This window comes from Pongo abelii, chromosome 11, assembly GCF_028885655.2.
Source record: "Pongo abelii isolate AG06213 chromosome 11, NHGRI_mPonAbe1-v2.0_pri, whole genome shotgun sequence".
Taxonomy (NCBI): Eukaryota; Metazoa; Chordata; class Mammalia; order Primates; family Hominidae; genus Pongo; species Pongo abelii.
The window spans coordinates 119,341,306-119,368,374 of record NC_071996.2 but is presented as its reverse complement, the minus strand read 5'-3'; the positions used below and the strand labels follow the sequence as shown (position 1 = coordinate 119,368,374).

Sequence of the window (27,069 nt, the reverse complement as noted above, 5' to 3'; positions counted from 1 at the left end):
GGGGTGAAATCTCAGACTCAGATGCTTTACAATTCTTGACACACTTAAAATAACTTTTGTACTGGCACTGTGGTTCAGATGTTGATCATGGGTCAGTGCTTTGGCATAAGTCTGTGGTTTTTAAGCTTTTTTATGTTATCTCTGGAACTCTTCCCTCAAATGAAATCCACCAGGAAACATACAATTAAAGCTTCTCTGGGTGAATGACATAGGGGTAGAAGCCTAGATTTCTCCATCTTAGGCAGCTCCTGAGACATCTTTGGAGAAGCTGCCCAATTTCAAAAACATTGTGTTGGGCTACTAAAGGCCCCTTTAAAACTCAAATCTGATGTCTGGGAAGAATAACACATTAAATTCTTATCAGACAATGCCAGGTGCAGTGGCTCACGCCTGTAATCCCAGCACTTTGGGAGGCTAAGGCAGGAGGATTGCTTGAGCTCAGGAGTTTGAGACCAGTCTGGGCAACATAGCAATACCTCATCTCTACTAAAAATAAAAAACAAAATTAGCCAGGTGTGGTGGTGTGCACCTGTAGCTCCAGCTACTCTGGAGGCTGAGGCAGGAAGATCGCTTGAGCTTCAGAGGTTGAGGCTGCAGTGAGCCATGATTGCGCCACTGTACTCTAGCCTGGGTGACAGAGTGAGGCCCTGTCTCAAAGAAAAAGTTCTAATGAGAGATTAATTATGTTTAGCAAAAAATTAAGTTACCAATTACTCATAGGTCAGCACAAATTAGTTTTTCAAAGGACTGGGCTCCAGGACTAGTAAGTTTTGATGGTAGGCTATGGAGGGGAAGCTTGTAAGAGGGAACACTGCATCAGTGGGCCCTGGGCATAGGGCAGGTCTGAGAGGTAGAGGAGGGGAGTGCTAGAACTGAGAGGTGCTAAGAGATAGTAGATGGTAATGAAAATCACTTTTGAACTACTTGGTTTCTGTGATCATTAGGATCCCTTCGAGCTGTCCCATGAGCTTTGGGTAGGGCCAGGCAGAGGGAGAGAGGCACCTTTCTTTCATGTGTATTTTATATTGGGCTTCTGTTGTGAGGCAACATTTGAAAAAATCACTATCCTGCTGAAGCAAGATTAAAAGCTCATCTTATTTACTCTGTTACCTGATGCTGTGGTAATGAGTGTTGAAAAGTAAAACAGATGCTTGTTCCCTAGAGCACAAGAGGAAGGTGACTCAGCAGAAAGGGTTCCTGGAGTTTGGGCCTAACTCTACTACTGTCTTCTGACTCTACTGTGAATTTGCTGTGTGACCTTTGGCTGGCCACTCAACCTCTCTGGGCCTGTTTTCTCATCTGACAGAAGTGATACCTCCTTCTGGAGACATGATTTCAAAAAGTCCTCATATTTAAAGGCTGATGGACTGTGAAGAGGTGATGTAGCTTTTAACCCCCAAAACATTAAATATTGGACTCCTATGTGTTTGCATCTTAAGCTGCTAGACCTCATTCATGCCAGACCTCATTCATGCCCTTTGAGCAAGATGCATGCACTGGGCCTGAAGTGGAAGTTGTGGGCATTTTTGAGAATAAAATGGGTGGATTTGATTCCTCCTGCTACATTTCCCTTCACACTTAGGACACACTATGACACGTGGGCCAAATCCAGTTTGCTGCCTATTTATAAATAAAGTTTTATTGGAACACAGTCGTGCCCATGAGGTTACATACTGACTATGGCTGCTTTTGTGCTACAAATGATGTCTCACACAGAACCCCAACATAAAATACACATAAAAAGTTTGCTGACCTCTACTTGAGGCCACTTGGTGCTCAGTAGACTTGGCGCAAATGACCGTGTGGATTTAATTTTTCATACAAAAAGGACACATGAGCAATCTCTTTGAGGAAGACTTCTTATACCCCCTGATTTATGATATTATGATACTTTGGAAGAAGAGATCCTCTTTAGAGATTGAGAGAGTCTTCTAGCTTTTTCATTTATGGGTATAAAACATTTTTCATTTACTGGTGATTTCTTTCTTTTGAAAAATGGCTAAACAGTGCTCTATTATGTGAGATTAGTCTAAGTGAAAAAATGCACTATAATTTTCAAATATATTAAAATGCACCCTGTCTTGGACTAGTGCCACTCTGCTATTTTCCTTTCCTATTCTGGGGTTTTAAATTCACAGGAAATGTTTTAATGGCTTTGTCTGAAGCCTGTCATGTTGACAAAGAGGCAGGCAGATGACCGACAAGGTAAAGGTCTCAGAAACTGGGAATGGCTGCAGAATTCAGGATCCAAAATGCAGCTTCGTAACTGGCTTGGTGAGAAGTCATTCATATGTCTATAATAGCGAGGAAAGACTGGGTAATTATAAATAAATGTGTTAACCAGTTTTTCCAGACAATCCCAGGACTGCTTCAGCTTAAGTGATTATTTTGCCTGAGGCTTTTGGCATCAGGGTTTGTAAGAGTAAGCCCCAACACTTGAGTCAGGTAGGCAGAATCTGTAGGCTCAGTTAAAGATTATGGGGGTGTAAAAATGGACAGTGAATGGGATACTAGAATTGTAACGGAAAATGTTTGCCAGGTGCAGTGGCTCATGCCTGTAATCCCAGCATTTTGGGAGTCCAAGGTGGTAGGATCACGAGGTCAGGAGTTCGAGACCAGCCTGACCAACATGGCGAAACCTCGTTTCTATTAAAAATACAAAAATTAGCCAGGCATGGTGGTGCACGCCTGTAATCCCAGCTACTTGGGAGGCTGAGGCAGGAGAACTGCTTGAACCTGGGAGGCAGAGGTTGCAGCGAGCCAAGATCGTGCCACTGCACTCCAGCCAGGATGACAGAGTGAGACTCTGTCTCAAAAAAAAAAAAAAAAAGGGAAAATGTTTTACAAGGCTTGAACTTAAGTAATAATTCTCAGCTGTTAAAGGAACCCTATTGCCATTGACAAGCACAACATACTGTCCCTTTTATTAAAGTGTCAGTATGACCAGGTTTGTTTGTGGGGACACAGTGTGCTCTAGATGTGCTTGGGGTGATTAAGGAAGTGGTTTAGTTTGTGGCTCTAAGTCTTAAAAAAAGAATATAGGTAATTTGAGAAGATCTGGGGTAGGTCATGAAAATATGGAAAAATTATAAAGTAGAAATCAAGCTATGGAAGTGGAGTGGGATGAGCAAAACCCATTGTCAAATCAGATCCATGCGGATCATGAATTTTACCCATCATTAAGCTTTACTAATAATTCCAAAGAGGCAGGCAATTGAGAGGCTCAGATAAAGCAGAGAGAGGTCTGGGGCATTGAGGATGTCTCCCTGGGACCCCCTTTCCCTCCCTAGACCTGTCCCTCTGACTCACAATACTAAATGGGTCTAAGTAAGGTGTACAGTGCAAAGCTTTTAAGTTATAAAAGAACTCCATTTGATACCCCTCATTATTTTGTTGGCTACATGGCATTTTCCAAGGAGCCATGCCTCAAAGATTTTGGGTATTGCAATTCTAAGAAATCCTCTGGCCAGAGACATCCTTCTAAGGGCATTCAGTAGACAAGGTTTTTCTTCCTAGCAAGGATCATTCCTCTCATTACCTGGAGGTGCAGTTGATGAGAAATTAGATAGGATCACCTGCCTTCTTTCCTTTTTTCCTGGGATCATTCATCCCTTCTTGCCACTAAGTCCCCTACTCCCTTTAGGTGAACGAATGGATCACAGCCCTGCTGCTTAAACTTCTTCCTCCTAGGGAGTAAAGGTAAAAAAGGACTGTAATTGTTCAGTGTCAAGCAGGACAGCTTGCAAACAAAGGAAGAGCAAATGTAAGTAGGGTCCATGGTGATAGGTATCCTGGAGGAATAATTAGGAAAGGGTTGACCACTACAACAGGAAGCTTTTGGGCTAAAGAATGAGAAACTGTCAGATTTCTAGGATTGTTGGTTTTTCTAAAAAGCACATTTTAACTTTCTAATTTCTTCTCTTCCTTCCTCCCTCTGTATACCCTGCCTATCTCTGCTGAATGTTCTCCCCTATCCCCCAAGATGACCTCAACTCTGCTGGGGCTCCTGTCCTTGTCGCCACCTTGTTCTTGCTGTCGCCATGCTCCCTGTCTGCCTCCTCCCCTTTGAGGCTGGTGAGATCCTGGAATACAGGGTCAATGCCCCATAGAAGCAACAGTGTTTTCGGCTGAATACTGGGACATGCACAGGAACCTGCAAATGTATCAATAGGATTTTCAGTTTAACAAAATTCTTTGAAATCAGATGAGTTATGGCCTATGAGTTGCCATCTGAAACATAGCAAATACCTTTTAAAATAAATTTAAGTTATAGTCATACTCAGACCTAGACTTTTCCATTTTTGAGCTAATTAGATGCTAGATTAGGTTTACAAAGGAAGCTTTAAAAAAAATCATTCTTAGGGATTTTAAAGTTTCTGTTCTGATTATAAAAGAAGTACGTGAGCATTGTGGAAAATTTGAAAAGTACAGGAGGAAAAAAGTCACTCATACATAATCCTAGCCAAGATAAATACTATCGTACTATTTTATTGCATTTTGCTTCTGGTATTTTAAAAAGAGATATCTATCTATCTATCTATCTATCTATCTGTCTGTCTGTCTGTCTAGATTCTTAGAACTGGAATTCTTGGGTTAAAGATTTTGCCCATTTTTATATGCTTTGATACATCCTGACAAATAGTTTTCACAGTAAGTGACAGAAATTGTATAACTCAATCATAATACAAAATAGCCCCTTTCACTAGACCCTCTCTAGCACTGGACAATTTCATTTTAGTTTTGATAGGTAATTTGGCTAGACAACAATAGCAACACAGTGTTCATTGTTTGAGAATTTCTTTGATTATTATAGGGTGGATATTATGGCTTAATTGATTTTTTTGTGAATTATCTCAATGTCTTTTGCTCATTAGTGTGATTTTCTGTTCTTTTCTTTCTTTCTTTATTTTTTTGAGACAGAGTCTCACTCTGTCATCCAGGCTAGTGTGCAGTGGTGTGATCTTGGCTCACTGCAACCTCCACTTCCTGGGTTCAAGCGATTCTGGTGCCTCGGCCTCCTGAGTAGCTGGGACTACAGATGTGTGCCACCATGCCAAGCTAATTTTTGTATTTTTAGTAGAGACAGGGGTTCACCATGTTGGCCAGGCTGGTCTTGAACTCTTGACCTCTAGTGATCCACCTGCCTCAGCCTCCCAAAGTGCTGAGATTACAGGTGTAAGCTACCACGCCTGGCCTGACTTTCTTTCTATATTAACTCCTTGCTATATTTGTATCAAATGCTTTTTCTGGTATATTGCTTGCCATTTTATTGTGATTTTTTCCCTAACTGTATAAAAGCTTCAAAATTTTACTAGTGAAGTATATCTTTTCTGTTGTCTTGGAAGTCTTTTAAAAGTAATGAGACGTGTCTAAGTGTAGCTGTCAGTTAAGTGAGATTATGGGTATGAAAACATTTTTGTAAACTGAAAGACACTGTTATTTCCTTCCCGTCACACATAAAAGTTTCAGATTTGTATTTAGTCAAATGTATTTATCTTTTTTCTTGTCTTAGAGGTCTTTTCAAAGCAATGACGTTTGTCTAGGTGTAGTTATCAGTTAATGAATTATGGGTATGAAAGCATTTTTGTAAACTGGAAGACAGGCTTCAAATAAAGGACTAAAAGGGGGATGAATCTTCACCTCCACCATCACTTGGAGAGGGCCTGCAATCCTGAAGGAGCCACACAAGAGTGTTTTCTGGTGGTATTAGGCTAAAAAGACATTCCTTTGCAAGTTTTGCCATACTTTAAAATTAAACAATTGAGTATAATGTTGTGTGGATCAGTACTGCCCAATAAAAATACAATGCAAGCCATATAAGTCACTTTAAATTTTCTAGTAGCCACATTAAAAAAGTAAAAATAAATAGGTGAAATTAAATTTAATAGTCTTATTTAATCAGTTATATAACAAAATTATCATTTCAACACGTAATCAATATAAAAACTCTGTTTTTTTTGTTGGTTTTTTTTTGAGATGGGGTCTCACTCTTTCACCCAGGCTGGAGTACAGTGGCATGATCACGATCTCGGCTCACTGCAGTCTCCGCCTCCCAGGCTCAAGCCATCCTCACACCTCAGCCTCCTGAGTAGCTGGGACTACAGTATTTTTGGTAGAGGTGGGGTTTTCACCATGTTGCCCAGGCTGGTCTTGAACTCCTGAGATCAAGTGATCCACCTGCCTCGGCCTCCCACAGTGCTGGGATTACAGGTGCAAGCCACGTCACCTGGCCAATATAAAAACTCTTAATGAGAGATTGTACATTCTTTTTCTTTTTCTTTTTCTTTTGAGACAGGGTCTCACTCTGTCACCCAGACTGGAGTGCAGTGGCGTGATCACAGCTCACTGCAGCCTTGACTTCCCAGGCTCAAGCAATCCTCCTACCTCAGTCACCTGAGAAGCTGGGGCTACAGGTGTGCGCCACTACGCCTGGCTAATTTTTGTATATTTTGTAGAGACAAAGTTTTGCCACATTTCCCAGGCTGGTCTGGAACTCCTGGGCTCAAGAAATCCATCTGCTTTGGCCTCCCAAATTGCTGGGATTACAAGCGTGAGCCACCATGCTTGGCCCTTTTTTCTTAAGTCTTCAAAAATCTGATGTGTATTTTACCCTTACAACCCATCTCAGTTTGGACCAGCTACATTGAGGTGCTCAGTAGGCATGTGTGGCTATTGGCTGCTGTATTGGACAGCACAGGTCTGGATGTGGAGGGATAGCAAGATCTTTGAGATGTTTTCTCTACTCTGGATTCAGAGTTCAATCTAAATTTGGGTCACTACTTTGAAGAAGTGGCCTTTCTCAATGGTATGTGCTTAAACTAATTGAATGAATTGGCTATTTCCGCCTTGTTAGAAATGTAAGTCTTCTTTTTCTATCCACAAGCAGGAATTTAGTCATATTATCCTTTGTCTTTGCTGTGACTAATTATCTTTCTTCCTTGCAGAGCCCCAGAACTCGGAGGTGGTTCCAACTAGTTGATTAGGAATAACAATATCACATGGAAAATGGCAAGCCCCCAGCCCTCCCACTGACAGCATTAGCAAAATCTCATCCTGAGTTTTGGTCTTTTAACCCTAAACTGTACATGAGGTGGGAGTGCCTAAATTAGACAAAACTAGCTTGAATCTTATTGCTTAGTGGCCCCTTCCTGTGGCTTTGCAGACACACTTGGGCAGCAGGAGCTGTGAGCTCTCCCTTGGCTTAATCTGGTTAAAACCAGGATATAGAATTAGGTCAGGGGCCTCTGGCTGCAAAGCAGTCTGTTTCCAGAACTCAAGTGGAGCCGTGGAATAAAAATAAATAGAATTGGAAAAGCATTACTCAGCCTTCGCATTTGACCTGTTCTAGGTCAAAACTCTAGCTCAGATTCAGAGTCAAAACAGTTGAGCATTGCAAAGAGTGGTGGGACTGCATTAGTAACCAGGCTATGGATGTGCCTGTCTAAGGTGCTCTAAGCAGTAACTCCGAGGTGCGATTTGGGGTTTGAGGCTCCGTATGGTATATAGAGATGAACTGCCCCCAAATTTCACTTTATTTATCTTTTAAGTATCAGAGCATCTGGGGTGGGGCCTTAGGGCCTGGTGATGGGAGCAGCAGGTGGTCCTAGGCCTGGGGGCATCATGAACTCCACTAACACCCAGTTTTTCCTGGGATTCAGTGAAAGGGCAAGTAGATAGCTCTGAGTCAAAAAGGAGGAGAGGCTGGGTGCGGTGGCTTATGCCTGTAATCCCAGCACTTTGGGAGGCTGAGGCAGGCAGATCATTTGAGGTCAGGAGTTCAAGACCAGCCTGGCCAACATGATGAAACCCCATCTGTATTATAAAATACAAAAATTAGACGGGCATGGTGGTGGGCACTTGTAATCTCAACTACTCGGGAGGCTGAGGCAGGAGAATCACTTGAACCCGGGAGATGGAGGTTGCGGTTGCGGTGAGCCAACGTTGCGCCACTGCACTCCAGCCTGTGCGACAGAGGAAGACACTGTCTCAAAAAAAAGGAGGAGGAGACCTGCATGTGAATCTGATACCTAGAAGCTAGTTCTCTTCTCACAGAATGAGTAGGTCTAATGAGGCATGGAGAGAGATACCTACATCCGAGTTTGACCTGCCCAGCCAAAAAGGCTCATTTTCCTCAGCTCTGGTTACCAATAGACAAACCTTTCTTAAAGGGAGTGCTCCAGGGTGGTGAGACATCCAAGCTAAAGCATAAAGCCAACCATTGTTGGGAGTTATTGAGGGCCCCTCTAAGTCTTGAAGGTGCCAGACCGCTGGGCACAGGCCCCTCCTGGCCTCCACCCCCTGCCAACCGCTACTCCAAGGTTAGTCCAGTCTTTTGCCTATCCTCTAAGTCACTATGTTTCTTTGCTGTGTCATTTGATCCTTTTCCATTTGGGCTGAGGTGAGGGCAGACAGTTAATGAGTGCGCCAGCTGTCTAGGAACAGTGAAATACAATCTTATCTTTTTTGCTTGCACACCATGCCTGGTAGATGCAGAGAGTCAGCTTTTGTAGTGCCGGAAGAGGGTGCCCTCCTTGACACCGTCCAGGCCCAGGTGTTTTTTTTTTTATTTTATTATTATTTTTTATTTTTTATTTTTTTTGAGACGGAGTCTCGCTCTGCCGCCCAGGCTGGAGTACAGTGGCACCATCTCGGCTCACTGCAAGCTCCGCCTCCTGGGTTCACGCCATTCTCCTGCCTCAGCCTCCCGAGTAGGTGGGACTACAGGCAACTGCCACCACGCCTGGCTAATTTTTGTATTTTTAGTAGAGACGGGGTTTCACCATGTTAGCCAGGATGGTCTTGATCTCCTGACCTTGTGATCCGCCCGCCTCAGCCTCCCAAAGTGCTGGGATTACAGGCATGAGCCACTGCACCCAGCCCAAATATCATAATTATATAAATCTGCCTTGTTCAGAATTCACATGGATTATAGCCCAAGTGACTTTTTCCAATAAAATTTAGTGTGGCTTTCAGTATTCACGATAGGCACTCGAGCACGGCCAGAACTTGGCTTTTACGTGCATCATCATGTGCAGTGCAGTTCAGCAGCCCCACTGGAGGAACTGCTGTGTACAAAGCACTGGGTAGGACCTAGGCGAATCCTGGTTCTTGTGGTCAGGTAGCCTATACTCTGCTAATAAAGGAGACATTATAGATGCCTATGGTATAAGAGTATCTTGGCCGGGTGTGGTGGCTCATGCCTGTAATCCTAGCACTTTGGGAGGCTGAGGCGGGCAGATCATGAGGTCAGGAGTTTGAGACCATCCTGGCTAACACGGTGAAACCACATCTCTACTAAAAATACAAAAAATTAGCTGGGCATGGTGGGATGTACCTGTAGTCCCAACTACTCGGGAGGCTGAGGTAGGAGAATGGCATAAACCCAGGAGGCAGAGCTTGCAGTGAGCCGAGATCACGCCACTGCACTCCAGCCTGGGCGACAGAGTGAGACCCCATCTCAAAAAAAAAAGGAGTATCTATACAGTCAGTAACTCTACAACAATTTTCATAAAGGAACTGAGGAAGTTCAAAGGAAGCAGCAGTTTACTTTCAATTGGTAAGAACAGCAGAGACTTCTCAGAGGTGGTGGCATTTGAGCTGAGCCTGGAAGGGTGAGTAGGATTTAGATCACAGAGGGAGGAGGCCATGAATGAACATGGTTGAGGCATGCAGGTTCATTCAAGGTGTGCTGGAGGATAGAGTGGTGGTCCCAAGTGTCAGAGGCAGACTGTGTGTGGAGGGCTGTCATTGGGAACAAGACCAGAAAGGTCAGATCATGGGTAACCTTCTTGGGATTGAAACTTTATTCAGTAAGCGGTATGGAACAACTGAAGTTTTCAGGGAGGGAAGTGACCCAATCTCATCTTTGGAAGACAGCAGGTTGGGAGGAGATTGGAGAATTTATCTTCTGGAAGCAGGGGAACCAGTTTCTGCTGGCATTCAGGCCAATTAAGGCAGAAAAGAGTAAGAAACTTGTGCAGAGGGAAAATCAACAAGCTGAGGTGGCTGGCTTAGATTTGGAAGATGGGATTAAGGGAGTGAGCAGCAGTTGACAAAGTTGGGAACAGAAGGTGGAAGGGCGACTTGCAGGAGGATGGTGGAGTCTGATTGGGCTCATCCACATGTCAGCAGCCCGTCCACTTGGACACATCCAGCAGAAAGGTGGAAATTGAGACCTAGAGCCAAGGCTTGGGGTGAGGACTAAAGTAAGAGACTTAGGAGTCACTAGAGAGAAGTAATGACAAGAGAAATTGAGGCATTAGGGGAAATTATCTAGGGAGACAGAGGTGAGAAGAAGACCTAAGACAGAGCCTTAGGAAAGGACTGCAAAGGAAGAGATGAAGGAGGAGGAACCAGCAGAGGGAAGAGAGCTGAGAGTGACGGGGATCAGCTGGAGGATGTGCTTTAGAGGCAGCAGATCCCGAATCCCAGAGCTCCTCTTGACTTAGACTCTAGGCAGGATACTGTCGCTTTCCTCCCCAAAATAGGGATACTAATACCCACCTCACAGGGTGGTGGGGGACTTACTACCCATGGCACTCAATGGGCACTTAATAAATGCTCATCTCCTTTTCCCTTTCCCTTAGAAACCTAGAAAGGCATGTTAAGAAGGGTATGGCCATCAGGATTAAATGCTTTAGAGGTGGTGAGGGTCTTTGGAAAGGACTATAAGACTCCCCTAAATCAGGTCACTAGTGGGATGGGGAGGAAGTATTAATACCTTAGCCCTTTCCATAGAGAGCAGGCCTGAAGAAGGCAGATTGCTGGGGGCTGGTGATCAGGGGATAGGAGGAAGTGAGAAGAGCAATGGAGGCTCCCAGTCTAAGCCATTTGGCAGTGAAGGGAGGGATGGAGAATGGACTGGAGCTTGAGGAGGTCAAGGAGTTCATTAAGGGCAGGGCACTGTGGCTGCTTGCGTCAGTACGGCCAGCTGTCCTATGAAGAGAAGTGAGCTCATTTCTTGTGGAATCTTTTTTCTCTTGGGTTTGGCAAATACAGTCAAACATTTGGGTGTTTGTTAAAATGTGCAGCTAATTAACTCTGGGAGGAAGAGGCCCATCATGTGAGTGAGTGAAACTGGTTTGCTGCACGAACTCTGAAGAGGACTTGGCTGGGTTCTGAATCAGGAGTTATTTTATTTTATTTATTTATTTTGTTTATTTTATTTTATTATACTTTAAGTTTTAGGGTACATGTGCACAACGTGCAGGTTTGTTACATATGTATACATGTGCCATGTTGGTGTGCTGCACCCATTAACTCGTCATTGAGCATCAGGTATATCTCCTAATGCTATCCCTCACCCCTCCCCCTACCTCACAACAGTCCCCGGTGTGTGATGTTCCCCTTCCTGTGTCCATGTGTTCTCATTGTTCAGTTCCCACCTATGAGTGAGAACACGCGGTGTTTGGTTTTTTGTCCTTGCAATAGTTTGCCAAGAATGATGGTTTCCAGCTTCATCCATGTCCCTACAAAGGACATGAACTCATCATTTTTTATGGTTGCATAGTATTCCATGGTGTATATGTGCCACATTTTCTTAATCCAGTCTATCATTGTTGGACATTTGGGTTGGTTCTAAGTCTTTGCTATTGTGAATAGTTTTAAAGCTGTAATCTCACAAGCATGGGGGAAAAATGGGGCATGCTGTCCAGGGTGGTTTCCAAGGAGAGGCTTCCTTTTGAGATGAGAGCTGGGGGAAGGAAGTGGGAAGAGCCGAGGAGTTACTTTAGGTAAGTCTTCCTGGGGATTTCTCAGTCTAGAAGCCTGAAACCTCCTTTCAGAAAAGTATCAGGGAATCTCACAGCCCTCCCTGCTGCAGACAAGCACAGCTCAGCCCCAAATATTTACCTTCTCTCCTCAGTCCTTAGAATCTCAGACCTCTGTGGCTCCTGCCCGCCTGTCTCTTTCTTCCTCTTGAGGGGAATGGTTTACCTTCCTCAAACTCCTTGAGAGATGAAGTGGGGACAAAGTGGAGAGGAGAGTGTGGGGGAGGGAGGGATGGGAAAAGTAGGAGGGGCTGGAGGGTCCTGCCACTGGCTCTGAGGAGGAAGAGGAGCGCTGAAGTCCCCAGAGGAAGCACCAGGGCGCTGTGTCCCGTGAATCCACCCTTCGGAAAAAGAACATCTTTGGGTTTGGCAGCATCCTGTGCTAGATGCGGGGAATTCTCTGCCTCTAGAAAAGTTCTGTTTTCTCTCCAGATTTCAATTGTGTTTTCCTAGTTCCTCCTCAGGCGTAGCTGCTGTGGCTTCAGGTTGGTCTTTTCTTGAATCAGTTGCTTTTTCTCTATTTTTTCTGCTTCTTTTCCTTCCTTCCTGCCTTGCCCACGCTCTCCTGTCCTGTTCTAACAGGCAGCGTGGATAGTGGCTCAATGTGTCAGCCGCACAACCAGACTGTCTGGGTTTCAAATCCCAGCTTTTCACTTACTTGCTGTGTGCGCTTTGGGAAGTTACTTCAGTCTCAGTTTCCTCATCTTAAGATGGATTATAAGGGTGTCCGTCTCATAGGGTAACACAGACCTCCCCAACTGGAGCACTGAAGTATAATTTCTATACTTTATACAGAAACACACTATACGATTTTTAGACCACGTATGGTGGCTCATGCCTGTAATCCCAACACTTTGGGAGGCCAAGGCGGGAGGATCACTTGATCCCAGGAGTTTGAGACTAGCCTGGGTAACATAGTGAGACCTCATCTCTACAAAAAGTAAACAAAATTAGCTGGACGTGGTGGTGCACACCTGTAGTCCTAACAACTCGGGAGGCTGAACCAGGAGGATTGCTTGAGTTTGGGAGGTCGAGGCTGCAGTGAGCCATGATCATGCCACTGCACTCCAGCCTGGGCAACAGAGTGAGATACTATCTCAAAAACAACAACAAACACCACCAAAAGAAATGTACTATAAAATTTTTAATTTCTAGAAATTTAATTTCTACAGGCTCTTTTGATATATATATTATTTTCTGTATCACCTAACTGACAAAACCCAAAAAGGATTTAAAGGCATCTGCAAAAAAGGGCAGATAGATGATTGATAGATTAGATAGGTAGGTAGGTAGGTAGATAGATAGATGTAATATTTACAGAGTATTTACTATTTTCTAGGTACCACTCTTATCTCTTTACATATATTAACTCAGTTAATCCTCAGGAATGCCACATTTTGGGTAGATTTGGAACATTTGGTTTATCCAAGGCCTTAGCCTTTCTTTCACATGAACTGCTCTGTAGGCCGATCCCTGGATCTGCTGCTTTGGCTTTGTTGATTTTTTTCAACCTAAAAGTAGGGTGTATTTTTATTTATTCCTAATAAATTTTGGCCTTTAGATTGTACCTCACAGGCTTTATTTGTTATACGTTTGACATTATGATTCCATGTACTAGTAATCCTTTCTACTTTTGTGATCTTTGACTTCATCGAGTCACTGATAAAAATCAGCTCCAAAATTGAGTCCCACGGTGCATTACTGGAGACCTTTCTCCAGACTGACATCAACAGTTCTGTGTACTCTTCAGTAGCGGAAAAACTACCCTAGTCTGCATTACCTATTTCACATTTCTCTGTGAAAGACAAACATGAGAGGATTTCCTAGATGCTGGTGATAATCCAGATTCCCACCGTGTATTATATGTCTTTCTCCACCTTATCTGATATTTCCTACTACCTACAAAATGAAAGAAAACTAAACTGGAGAAGCAGTCAATACATTTTTTCTATCTTTTGGATAATCCCTCTTCATTTTAAGTAGAAGCAGCATAAGATGATGTCAATTGGTGAAAACTGAAAGGAAAGAGACAACAGTCATCATATTCAAAGAATTCATTTTACCAAGAAGCTGCCACTTCCAAGTAAAAGTATTTAACTACTCTAATTTTTAGTCTGTGATTTAGATGTATTTAATTTTTGTAATGCAGTGTTGTCATCGTCCCAGCAGTGTGGCATATTCTTTTAGTTTGCTGTTTGAGTTGAAATGAAAATTCCCAAAGGGTTGTATATGGTGCATGAATCCACGTGGGAGCTTAATGCTTTTCAACAGTGATATTGGAAAGAATGACTAGGAAGTGAAAAATCTTAAGGAATGTTCAAGTTTTAAGGCAGATGCAGGAAAATATTGTAATATGGGGGGGCATTTTCTATAAAACAAATATGTTTATTATTCCATTTCTGTCTATACTAAATGGTAAAAAAGTCAAAGAAAGAGCCCAGATCTTACATTTTTGATACAGGCTGATTGCTAAAACATATTATTAAATGAAAAGTGCAAGGTATAATATGCTACTGTTTGTGGGGAAAATGCTGATAAAATTGGTAACATTAATTACCTGTGGAGAGAACACTAGTGACTGGTGGACAGAACCTTTAGTACTTTCTGAATCATATAAATGTATTACCTTAACAAATAATGAATGTGGCCAGGTGCGGTGGCTCACGCCTGTAATCCCAGCACTTGGGGAGGCCAATGTGGGCGGATCACTTGAGGTCAGGAGTTCCAGACCACCCTGACCAAGATGATGAAACCTCATCTCTATTAAAAATACAAAATTAGCTGGGCATTGTGGTGAATGCCTGTAATCCCAGCTACTCAGGAGGTTGAGACAGGAGAATTGCTTGAAGCTGGGAGGGGGAGGTTGCAGTGAGCAGAGATCGTGCCATTGCACCCCAGCCTGGGCAACAAGAGCGAAACTCCTTCTCTAAAAAAAAAAAATAAAATAAAATAGTGAATGCATAAGAAAAAAGAAGCATAATTTGAGGAAACAACAATAGTCATTCTTTTTTGTTTCTTCTTTTTTATAGAGTCTGTGGGCTTTGGAATTCGATGCACTTAGATTTGAGTTCTGGCTTAGCTGCTGTTTGCGGTTGGGCATGGGGCAAGTTACATAACTTCACCAGAGTGTCATCTATAATATTTGAGCAATACTCTTCTGATTGTTTTGTGTGTGTGTGTGTGTGTGTGTGTGTGTGTGCACGCACACAGATCAAATACAATAAGGATCATTTTAGCCTCAGTATGAACATCTTCCTCTGAAGATGGTTTTTCACCATCCAAGAAAGACAAAAGACAAGGTCATCTTAATGGTTGGTCTTCAGATGGTGAATAGATTTTAGCTCAAAGTTTTTAATCAAAAGTGAACTTTGAATTGGTCATTAGATCCAGCCAGAAGGATTCAACCTATTTTCATAAGAGAGTTGAATGGTTAAGCCAATCATAGTTAGACCCTTCTTGCTTGGATCTTTGGAAGAAATTAGCCAATTAGATGTAAGCCACCTCTTTCCTTTGTTATAGCAACATTTCACGAGAGTCAGAGGCTTTGCTCTGCTGGACAGAATTCAGGGGAGGCACCATAAAGTAAGCCCTGGCTACAGACAAGGGCTACTGTTATATCTGTGTCATTGCCTAAGACACTTTTGGGACAGAAAGATTGGGATCTAGGCAGAGCCATTAACATTGCATCTGCTATAAGCCCTATCTATTCCCTGCTAGGTAAATCTATGCACTGAAAATTTTTCCTGGGGGTGAGGGTGGGAAAATATGAAGCTAACATTTTGTGTGGTATCTATATTGTCCTTTATATACTCAATGAGCAGGCTTTACAACATGAATGTTTCCAATGCAAGGGCCAGAAAAAGAACTCCAATTGTCTAAACCCAAATGGAATTGGCTAAGGCAACAGAGAGTTCCTGAAGTAGGTCTGACTTCAGATGAGAATTGACCCAGAGTCTCAGGATATCCATAGGCTCTATATCTCTGTGATTCTTTCAACTTTGTTCTCTGAGTGTTACTTCTTGCTTAATCTGGCTCTTCTCAGGCTAGTCAAAGTGATGAGAGCATTTCCAGATTTTGCACCTTCATATCACATTGTGCAGGGGAAGAGAAAACACCATTCTTGATTGCTCCAGAAGCTTCATGGATTTCACTGCCTCTCTTTTGGCTTGAGTTGGGTTATGTGCCCATCCCTGAACCAATAGGTTATGCTAGTTGGCTTGGTCATTGGATCGCAAACCTGGAACCCCTTCAAGGGATTCTGATGTCATTGGTCTGGAAAGTGAATCCCATGCATGGCTATTTTAAAACACTCCTTGGGTGATTCTAATATACAGCCAAAAATGAGTTTATTGGCATAAGCCAATCAGTGTCCGCTCTGAGAGCTAAGACTATAACTGTTCTGCAAGGGAAAGTCTGAGTGTACTTAATAGATTGATGGGAGAAGGGGATAACAGATGTTGGCAAAGAAAACATCATATTACTTGTGGCAAACGTATTAGCTGCCCCGGTGTTCATGCCCTTTCTTTCTTCCTTGCCATCAGAATCCAGCTTTTGTTTGGGGCAGCAAGGTGCCAACCTTAAGGGATGAATCGTGGTTGGTCCAAAGTGCTATTGATAATCTGCTTCCTCACTTTTCCAGCCTCCCTTGCAATGAGATAGGAGAGAGAGAGGGGGAGAGAGAGAAAGAGAGAGCACACATGTGCACAGAGGAAAAGCTAAGTTACTCTTTGTTCATAGAGGGAGTACAAGGAAGTTTAAAGTTAACACATGAGAAATTGGAAGTATAAGCCTATTCTTGGAGTTATGAAAGTAGCTATCAGAAAAAGAAGAAGAAGAGGAAATGTTCAACAATAGCTATCTCTGAGGAATTAGACTGGAAGAAGAGGATTAAATGAAAAATGAAAACCTCTAGTTTTCATTTTGTATCTTTCTGTTCTCTTTGATATTGTATTTCTATGTGATTATATTATTTTTATAATTAAAAATAAATTGATCTCTTTTGAAGTTGTTCCTAAGAGTTTAAGATGGTTTAAAATATATGTAAGTTATTGTTAGAATATATTTCTTTAAATGAATAAGTCCCCTTTTTTATAAGAAATAAAAAGTACTTTTAAACAATCCCATTTATCTACAAACTCAGTAATACAGATGAGAATCAAATGTTGTGTTTTAATTTTAAAATATTTAATTGACAAGTGAAAATTATATATATTCAAGATATACAACATGAAGCTTGGATATACATATACATTGTGTGGTGATTGCCGCAGTCAAATTAATTAACACATCCATTACCACTCATAACTACCATCTGTGTGTGTGTGCACATGCACGTGTGTAGTAAGAACACTTAAAATCATATTGAATTCCAAGTAAACAATACAGTATTGTTAACTATAGTCACCATATATACACTATGGGGATGTATATCTGTACTCCCATGTTCATTGCAGCATGATTCACAATAGCCAAGATATGGAAACAACTTAAGTGTTTATGGATGAATGAATGGATAAAGATAATTTGGTAAATATATTGCAGTGGAATACTATTCAGCCTTAACAAAGAAGGAAATCCTGCCACTTGTGACAACATGGATGAACCTAGAGGTCATTGTGTTGAGTGAAATCAGCCAAGCGCAGAAAGACAATTACTGCATGATCTCACTTATATGTGGAATCTAAAAATGTCAAACCCGTAGAAGCAGAGTAGAACAGTCATTGCCAGGGAATAGAGGGTGGGGGAAATGGGGAAATGCTGGTCAAAGAATCAAATGTTGTTTTAGTTTTATGCATGAGAAAGTGATCTGAGGAGCTTAAATCAGGACTCAAGGTCAAGGTCAGCTCCTGGGGATCGAAAGCTGGAGGAGAATTAGCCATTGATGGTGGCAGGACATTGAGTTCTTTCTGCCTTTCATCTTGCTGCCTCAACCTTCTTATCTAGCAGCCCTAATCTGATTTGGCCAACAACTGACGAGGAAAAAAACCCCAAGAATTCAGCTATAAACATCTTCAGTTATTGATTTCAATTATGTTTTTCAGTTTGACTTGTTCTCAGGTATCTTATGAAATTGGCTCAGTATGTTTTCTTTTGCTACACCTTTGCTAATTGACCCATTGTTACAGTTCAGGGCCACGGCATCACATTGACCACACTATATTATTTCAGAAATTAAGGAGAAACAGATAAAATATTACTTTAGAAAATAAGACTTTAGCTTTTGATGTCTGGTAGAATTGCATTGAAGTCACTAGGGAAGAATATGTAATTAACCTTTAACTGTTATTTTCAAATTATTTGTTTCAAGCTTAAAAAATAAATCATTACAATTTAAAAATTGGAGAGGGACATCAGAAGACTTGCTCTAACACCAGGGAGTAGGGGAGTTAGTTTCTTTAGTTGTGGAGAGACGTAAGTGGATAAAATTTTTTACATCACTATTTTTCATTTGCTGCATTTTGATCCGTATTAGCTTGTTCTCACACTGCTATAAAGAACGACCTGAGACTGGGTAATTTATGAAGAAAAGAGGTTTAATTGACTCAGAGTTCCACAGGCTGTACAGGAAGCATGGCTGAGAGTCCTCAGGAAACTTACACTCATGGTGAAAGGGTGAAGGGGAAGCAAGCACCTTCTTCATACAGTGGCAGGAGAGAGAGAGAGAAAGAGAGAGAGAAAGAAGGGGGAAGCGCTACACACTTTCAAACAACCAGATCTTGTGAAAACTCTATTACAAGACAGCATCAGGGGGATGGTGCTAAACCACCTCCATGATCCAGTCTCCTCCCACCAGGCCCCTCCTTCAACACATGGGGATTACAATTCGATATGAGATTTGGGTGGGGACACAGACCCAAACCATATCAAGATCCAATTCTTTGGAGTCACATGTTTAAGAGGAATCCAGATTCTCCTCTTACCAATTATTTAATCAAGTGCCTATTCTTAGTTAAAACCCTACCAATGCTTCTACTGGTTTTAGAGCTTTAAATTTTGCATAAAATTTCCAGATACTTTCATGTATGATTATTCATGACTGTTCTGTCAAAAGAAGACAGTAATAATATGGAAGTATGACATCCATAGTTTCATTCCACTAATTTTAACAAGCACCTGTCATGTGCAAGCTGTCCCAAAACCATGGTAGGGGAAGGTGCGATCCAAAGATGCATCAATTATGGACCCATCCTTAGCAGATCTTTAATCTCATATTGATTATTAGTTATGTGTTGCTTCCCCATAAAATGTTTTATCAGAGTAACAGACACTGAAACTGAATGAATTCGTATCACATTCATTGTAGATATTTAGGAATAGCAAAATGACTAATAGATGGACAGCAGGAAGGGAAGGATGTTTTAAAAGTCCAAAGCCTGGATGATCCAATGATGAATGAGTCTCTGAAAAACAGAGATTTGGCTGCACTTAGAACAAGGCCTAAGACATCAGCCTAAGGAGCTAAAAGAAAAATTGGCAGAGACCTGTAATTGCAAGTTGGCAAAGCCACCTAGTGGTTTGTTTCATAAGTTAAAGTTGTGTGAACATATGAGGCAACTCATCCGAGGATTGATTGAGTGGGTCTCTAATCAAGTGTGACTAACAATCTGGTCACTTTTCATGAAGTCCAGAAAGCAGGGTCATTTTCATTGAGAATAAGCACAGTGTAGCACTGCCTAATATTTTGTTTATTTTATTGTCATCTTTTTTTATCTAAAAGGAGTTAAGGCAACCTACATAAAAGTATAGTGAGATAAGATAAACTAGAATAAGACAGGAAAGAAAGAGGAAAATATGAATAAAGTCATAAAAAGTAGCCAGAAATTGAAGTAATTCAGAAATGCTTGTGAAATCCTATATGTATATATTTTTTCATGAAAGGACTTGAAATTTTCAGGCACAAGTGGAAATGGATCAGTTATAAAATTTACAACATCCAGAAAGATGAAATAATTTTTAGGAAAGATAAAACCATCTAGTACTTAGAGCAGAGAAATTTTTCTTCTGGAGGTCCTCACAAATTGCATACTGCATAATGTAATGTATCATGTCCTCCATGCTCATAGTAGAAATAATTCTGAGTCCTGGAGGATTTTTTTTTTTTTTTTTTTTGAGACAGAGTCTTGCTCTGTTGCCCAGGCTGGAGTGCAGTGGCGTGATCTCAGCTCACTGCAACCTCTGCCTCCCAGGTTCAAGCAATTCTCCTGCCTCAGCCTCCTGAGTAGCTGGGACCGCAGGCACACACCACCACACCCGGCAAATTTTTTGTATTTTTAGTAGAGACGGGGTTTCACCGTGTTGACTAGGCTGGTCTTGAACTCCTGACCTTAAGTGATCCACCCGCCTCAGCCTTCCAAAGTGCTGGGATTATAGGTATGAGCCAGCATGCCTGGCCTTCTTTTTTTTTTTTTTAAGGCAGAGTCTCACTCTCACCCAGGCCGAAGTGCAGTAGTGCGATCTCTGCGCACTGCAACCTCTGCCTCTTAGGTTGAAGCGATTCTCCTGCCTCAGCCTCCTGAGTAGTAGCTGGGATTACAGGTGTGTGCCACCACCTCCAGCTAATTTTTGTATTATTATTATTATTATTATTATTAGTAGTAGTAGTAGTAGTAGAGACAGGGTTTTGCCATGTTGGCCAGGCTGGTATCGAATTCCTGACCTCAAGTGATCTGCTCACCTCTGTGTCCCAAAATGCTGGGATTAGAGGTGTGAGCCAGCGTTCTTGACCTAGGATTGTTTCTTAATTGTGCTACACTGATTTGGAGGAGGATGTGGACCCACCTCCATTTTAAGGGCTTGTATTAACTCATTTGATCCTCACAATAAGCTAATGAGGTAGGTAGGTAGTTTTATTATCCCCATATTGCAGATGAGGCAATTGAGGAACAGTGAGGTTAAGAACTTCCCTGAAGTCAGGCTGTCAGTAAATAACAGAGCTGGCATTCAAACCCAGACACTCAGGCTCAGCACCCACAGTATTTTCCAATATGCTATACTGAGTGGCCAAGTAAGTATAATAAGGCCCATCCAATGAAGACAGCAGTACTTGAGTTTTTTCCCCTACAACTTACATAGTCTGTGGGGGATTAGATAGGTATGCTTTAACATGATGCTAAAGATATGGCCAGGGGTGCATATTTCTTGTATGACTTAGTTAACTTTGCCCTCTTCCAAGGTCACAGACTTTGTCCCTGACCCCAATCACCATGCACATGTGCACATGCATGTTCAACATGCCTTTGGTAAAATAAAAGAGGACCAGGCGAAAGTGTTCAAACTTGCTACTTCTTGACTTCTAGAAAATAGCTGAAAGCCCATGCCTTGCTGATGGCATATCCTCAGATTCAAGATCTAAAATGCAGTCATAACGAAACACAATTTGTTTTGCTAGCTTTTGTTTTTCAAAGTGGTATCTATAAACATTTGCGAATGGCAGCTAAATTGGTTTTTCTTAACCAGTCATGAGTTGATTAGCAATCAACAAGGCAAGCCTTGAACAGAACTTAGTAGAGAAATAATGGCATCATTGAAACATTTTCAGTTACAGGAGTCAAAATATCATATAACTTGAGTCCTAAATCGAGCATTTAGAACGATGTTCTTTTGGGCTGTGCATTAGGATAGCTGTGTGGTTAATGTCTTTGCTAAGAAACAGTAAAAGGTATACTCTAAAAAATGACTGCTCCATAGTGACAAGCCTCCTTAAAAACAAATTTCTATGACATTTTAAAGGCACACTTATCTCGATAAAGACCCTAATGCTCCTAAAAGATTCAAGTTCTGTATTGGAACAACATGATGGCCTCCTATACATAGGACTGATAAAGAACTTTAATCAGTTGATAAAGTTGAATTTGTGATAGATTCATCCTATCAAAGGAAAATGAATAAAAAAGAATGTTGCTGAGATATGGTGGTGAAGGAAACATTGCCCAGGAATCAAGAAACTTGGGATTTTCGGGTCTACTTTATTCTGACTACAAAGGGAGACATAGATTTTTTTGTGTGTCAGTTTCTTATGAACTTTTGAGCCAGACTTGGGTTCAAATATCTGTTCTGATACCTATTAGCTGATGACATTGGATTAGCCAAGGAAGCTCTTTGGGCCTCAGTTACTGTATCTATAAAATGGCTTTAATAATATATAGATTTTATTAGATGCTCACTGTGTGCAGATATTGTACTTTCTGTATGCCATCAATCTTTATAACATTCTTAAATGGAATATTTATCATTGTTAACTCCACTTTACAGGTGAGATCACTAAGTTGAGAGAATATGTAATATGAAGAGTTTCAGTAAGATAATTTATGCAAGGTGCCATATCATCTGATGCAGAGCAGATTCTCCAGCAGTGGTAGCTGATACTATTCCTATCAACTTTATCTCATCCATCTCCTTCTCTTCTTTTAGGCGTGCTTTGAAGATTAATAAAAGAGAAGAGCCACGTGTTTAGGCAACATGAAGTTTGGGAATGAGATAGAGGTTTAAGCCAAGAGGTATAAATAAAACTAAACTTTTATTTTCCTACAGGAGTGGCAGAAACTCAACTATGATATCCATACCCTGCGGCAGATTCGAAGGGAAGTAAGAAACAGATGGAAGCGCATCTTAGAAGATTTAGGTAAGTCTGAAAGAGATTGTGAAATGGTAAAAATAACTAGTTGTGATCGTTATTCTTCAATTTCTTCACCATGGTTTTTATAAAAGGAATGTCAATAATTGACTAATTAGGGCTACTGTGTACTAATTATTTTCCCAATCTTGCTCTTATATCCTCAAGCATAAATGCCTGATGTTTCTGATGTCACCAGTCCATGTCTTCAGGACACACTCTGCCATGTGTTACTCCATCTGTCCCTAGTATAGGGTACACAGGCCAGTGCAGTCATGTGGGCACTACCATTTACTTTTTTGCCATTGTAAATTAATTTAATTAGATGGGGTATTGGCCAATTAGTCATAGCTTTGTAAGATGAAGCAGGTTGGGAGAAATATTGTTTGCAAGACAGACAGCAAAACTCAGTGTAGAATTTCAGAAGAAATATGGAAGAAAAGCTTCGAGGTTGGGAAAAATACTTGTGGCATTAGGGTAGATACCTGCCCTCATCACTAATGGTTAATGATAATGATTTTTCTCAGTTCTCCCAGGATTGTGATACAATAAATGTGACCCCCACATTATAAAATAACCCTGCTTCAATGTTTAAAAAGTGAATTTATCAGTTCTGAAGTCCTTGATCCTTTTGCTTTGAAAGGGAACATGACATCTTGGCATCATCACTTTTCAAGCGTGGGGGGTCATGTGACCGATCTCTATGGCTTTGGTTGGCATGCAATGGGATGGGACCGCTGCCCTCTTTGCATATCTAGTATTGTTGTGAGCTAATAGCCTTTTTTTTTTTTTTTTTTTTAAACAATGTAAGTTACTCCAAATAGGTTTAAGTCTTTGAGTCCTTTATACTTTTGGGTAAGTGATTTTTACCAGCTAATCATATTACCCTGAGGAAGGAAATCTAGGTTTGGAGAAGGACAGCCTGGAGGGAACCACTTTGCAGGCTGGGAGGCAGGTAGGAATTCTGGGGACAGGGGAGAAAGTAAAGAGTAGGGAGGACAGGAAAGAGGGCTTCAAACCAGAAACAAGGTGGCAAGCAGCCAGTGGGTGAGTATCTGAGGCTCTGAGGGAAAAGTTAACAAAGAGAAAAAAATACCAAAAGAATTATAATTAAATATCCTGCCAATCACATGGATCTGGGAGGCAGCACATGGAATAGTGCCTTTGGCTTCAGTTTTCTGATGCTTCATGCTTGTACAGAATCCACATGGGTCTGTTCGTAATCTCCTGCAGGGACCATACTGGGGGACACTTGTTAACTTGGGACCAGTTTACATGAGTGGTACATTTTTGTACCTTAGGTTTTCAAAAGGAAGCTGACTCTTTGTTGTCAGTGACTAAACTCAGCACCATCAGTGATTCTAAAAACACAAGGAAAGCTCGAGAGATGTTGTTAAAACTGGCTGAAGAAACCAATATTTTCCCAACAAGTTGGGAGCTCTCAGAGAGATATCTCTTTGTTGTGGTAAGTGGATGCTTTTTCTCATTTGCCCTAATTTTGCTTTAATTGTTTGCCTTTTTAAAACTATTCACTATCCTCCGTATTCCAACACCACCATCACTATCACATATGAGGTGGCAGATGCTGGCATTATATACTCTGGTCCTCAGTGGCACGCAGCATCAGAATCACCTAAAGAGTTTTGAAAGTTCAGATTTCTGTATCACACGTAGACCTACTGAGGCTTGGGTTCCAGCTCAAGAGTTTGTATTTTTCAGTGAATTCTCCTGTGTAGTCTATTTTCTGAACCATTTGTAGGTCAAAGAGATGTGAGAAGTATTATTTATATAACCTATAAGACTAAAAAATAATCTGAAAGGACACTAAGGAGTGGGGAAATGTTTCTTGGATAATGTAAGTAAAGGATTAAGGCGTGTCTCTACATTTGTTAGGAAAAAATTAATAAATGTCTTACTTGCTCATTTTCATTTCCAGGGTGGGTTTTGTTGTTGTTAGATTGATTTTTCCCATCGACATGTCTCGGTTCCTACCTTGCCAGCAGTTTTTTGGTTTGTTGTTTGTTTTTGCAGGACCGTCTCATTGCACTTGATGCTGCAGAAGAGTTCTTTAAGCTTGCTCGTCGAACTTACCCCAAGAAGCCTGGGGTTCCATGCGTGGCAGATGGCCAGAAAGAACTGCACTACCTTCCATTTCCAAGTCCCTAAAGGAGAGGCTCAGGGGCAGAATGGGAATTCTTCCACGAGGACTCAGCCGTCAACCAAAGTTGGACGATTACATGTCGAAGAGAGTGAGCAAATAGAGTTTGCTTAGTGAAAAATGATACTGAATTCTACATAAATGTAAAGTCTTTAATCTGAGGACCCTGCTCCATGAATTGTGCAGGCTGCACTGAAACGCCTTGGTGATCTCACATTTAGGAAGAAAGTTAAAGAGTTGGTCAGATGGATAGTTCATAATGGGTGGTTCCATTACGAGAGCCCATTGCTCCAGTTTTGGTTTTGTTTGTGTCATAATCTCTGATCATTAATCCTACTGACTGAGTGCAATATTTCAATTAATAAAACAATATGATTAATAGAGCTGTCATTGAGTCCCAAAATGGATTGCCAGTTTAAAAATAATTATTATAAAATGTATGCTAACCCCCAAATAATACTAGGCATGAGGTGACCTCTCTGATTTGGTCACCTTGTAGAACCTTGGAGGGTGTCAGGGCATCTCTTTGAGTATCAGTTATGATTATTCAGAAGTATAGATGTATCAGATGATAGAAATGACAAGGAATGGCTGGGCGCGGTGGCTCATGCCTGTAATCCCAGCACTTTGGGAGGCCAAGGTGGGTGGATCATGAGGTCAGGAGTTCGAGACCAGCCTGACCAACATGGTGAAACCCTGTCTCTACTAAAAATACAAAAATTAGCCAGGTGTGATGGCACGCACTTGTAATCCCAGCTACCCAGGAGGCTGAGGCAGGAGAATTGCTTGAACCCAGGCGGTGGAGGTTACAGTGAGCCAAGATTGCACCATTGCTCTCCAGCCTCGGCGACAGAGCGGAGACCCAAATGGAACTTCCTGCAGCTGCATTTAAAGAGTTATGTGTTCATGTGTGGTACATGCATTTTAAATTCCCAACATTATTGATATCTGGTTCTCTCATCTTTGTATATTGTCCATTTCTATTCCAAAAGCCTTTGGCGTTTTTTTTTTTTTGTTTTTGTTTGTTTGTTTGTTTGTTTTTTATGGAGTCTCGCTCTGTCACCCAGGCTGGAGTGCAGTGGTGTGATCTTGGCTCACTGCAACCTCTGCCTTCTGGGTTCAAGTGATTCCCCTGCCTCAGCCTCTGGAGTAGCTGGGACTACAGGCGCGTGCCACCACACCCGGCTAATTTTTTGTATATTTAGTAGAGACAGGGTTTCACCATGTTAGCCAGGATGGTCTCGATCTCCTGACCTCATCATCCATCTGCCCCAGCCTCCCAAAGTGCTGGGATTACAGGCGTGAGTCACTGCGCCCGGCCAAGCCCTTGGCATTTTATCTGGAATGGCATCTGTAAACTGAAATGTTTGACCTCTGTTTTCTTCTCTTGTCTTTCATCTGTTTCTGATTCGTTAGCTGGCAGCTGCACCTGTGGGGGGACCTCTCATGTAGACCTGCACATATGCAGGGAGTATTGCACTGAAGATCTTTGCTGGAACTCCTTCTCTTCAGAAGATAATTTTCAAAAGGGAGCAATGCTGCGAATGCAGCTTGCTTCTCTCTACAGATTGAGAAGTCCAGCTTCAAAAGTTACTTGCCACTTAAGCAAGGAACTTATCAAGAGATCATGGTTCCTGTTACTGAAAAGACTTTAAGGATTTGTAAAGTTAATCTATAGATTGCTGAGAACAATGGCAATATTTTTATTTTTACAGATTTTGCACTTTGAATTCAGGTTAAAAACTAACTTGTATTTAGTCTGCTTAGAGGACTGTGACTTGAAACTTTTTATATACCAATGAGCTTTTTGGTAGCGTCCACAATGTTTAAAATATTTCATAGGCGAAATCCGTGTTCTCCTTTTATTAATGCATTGTAGACCAATTTAACTGCTGTGTTTCAGGAAAATTCTTCCTAGTTTAATAAGCAAGCTAAAAGTTTTATTTTTTATATTTAGTGCTTAATCTTTGCCTCATGTTATGTAAAATTAGCCTGCAGATATTTTCTCTCAATTCTGTAGGCTCTTGCAAGATAAACATTCAAACAGTGAAACAAACAATAAAATAAATAAATATCAGGATGTTGTATTGTTTTACTCTCCGTCTCAGAATTTGTATTTTGCCTTTCTGCCTTTTTTATGTCAAAATAGATGAGATTGTTTGCATCTATAAATTGTTACCATAGTATTTTTGATAATGAATAAGGACTATCTCTGTGATTATTAAAATACATGGAATTATCCAGGAAATTTTCCTTACAAGGAATTAAAAGACTCCTGTATTTACTTTTCAGCTGGATGTGTGTTATATTTCTGACATAAGAAGGGATAGATATTCTTTCCATAATCCCTTTCAATTAAAGGACAGAGAGGCTGAAACACTCATGGGTTTAAGGACCTCCCATCATCCTAAAGCCAGTCAAGGATTAGATGTGTGTTAAGTCCAATGGACATGGCAGTGCATGAGAGAGGTGCAGGGGTGCCTCAGGTGGCCACTGCAGATGTCACAGTGTGTTTGGCAGGACCAGTCACA

General features: G+C 41.4%; 1 protein-coding gene across 3 annotated transcripts in view; it reads left to right on the top strand.

Moving 5' to 3' along the window:
- The window catches only part of MREG (melanoregulin), a 69,861-nt gene extending 43,246 nt beyond the window's left edge, over positions 1-26,615 (top strand). The window contains exons 3-6 of one of the 3 annotated variants that reach the window (XR_002914119.3): positions 22,299-22,389; positions 23,682-23,845; positions 24,412-24,629; positions 25,955-26,615. Coding sequence is in view for 2 of the 3 variants with exons in the window: in XM_054549808.2 (XP_054405783.1) it covers positions 8,169-8,318; positions 22,299-22,389; positions 23,682-23,845; positions 24,412-24,546 (540 nt within the window). In the remaining variant the exon portion in view is untranslated. Of the gene's footprint in view, positions 1-8,168; positions 8,319-22,298; positions 22,390-23,681; positions 23,846-24,411 lie in introns of all 3 variants that reach the window. The other 2 variants (XM_054549808.2, XM_002812826.6) reach the window with 2 other exon arrangements.
- Positions 26,616-27,069: the final 454 nt, after the last annotated feature.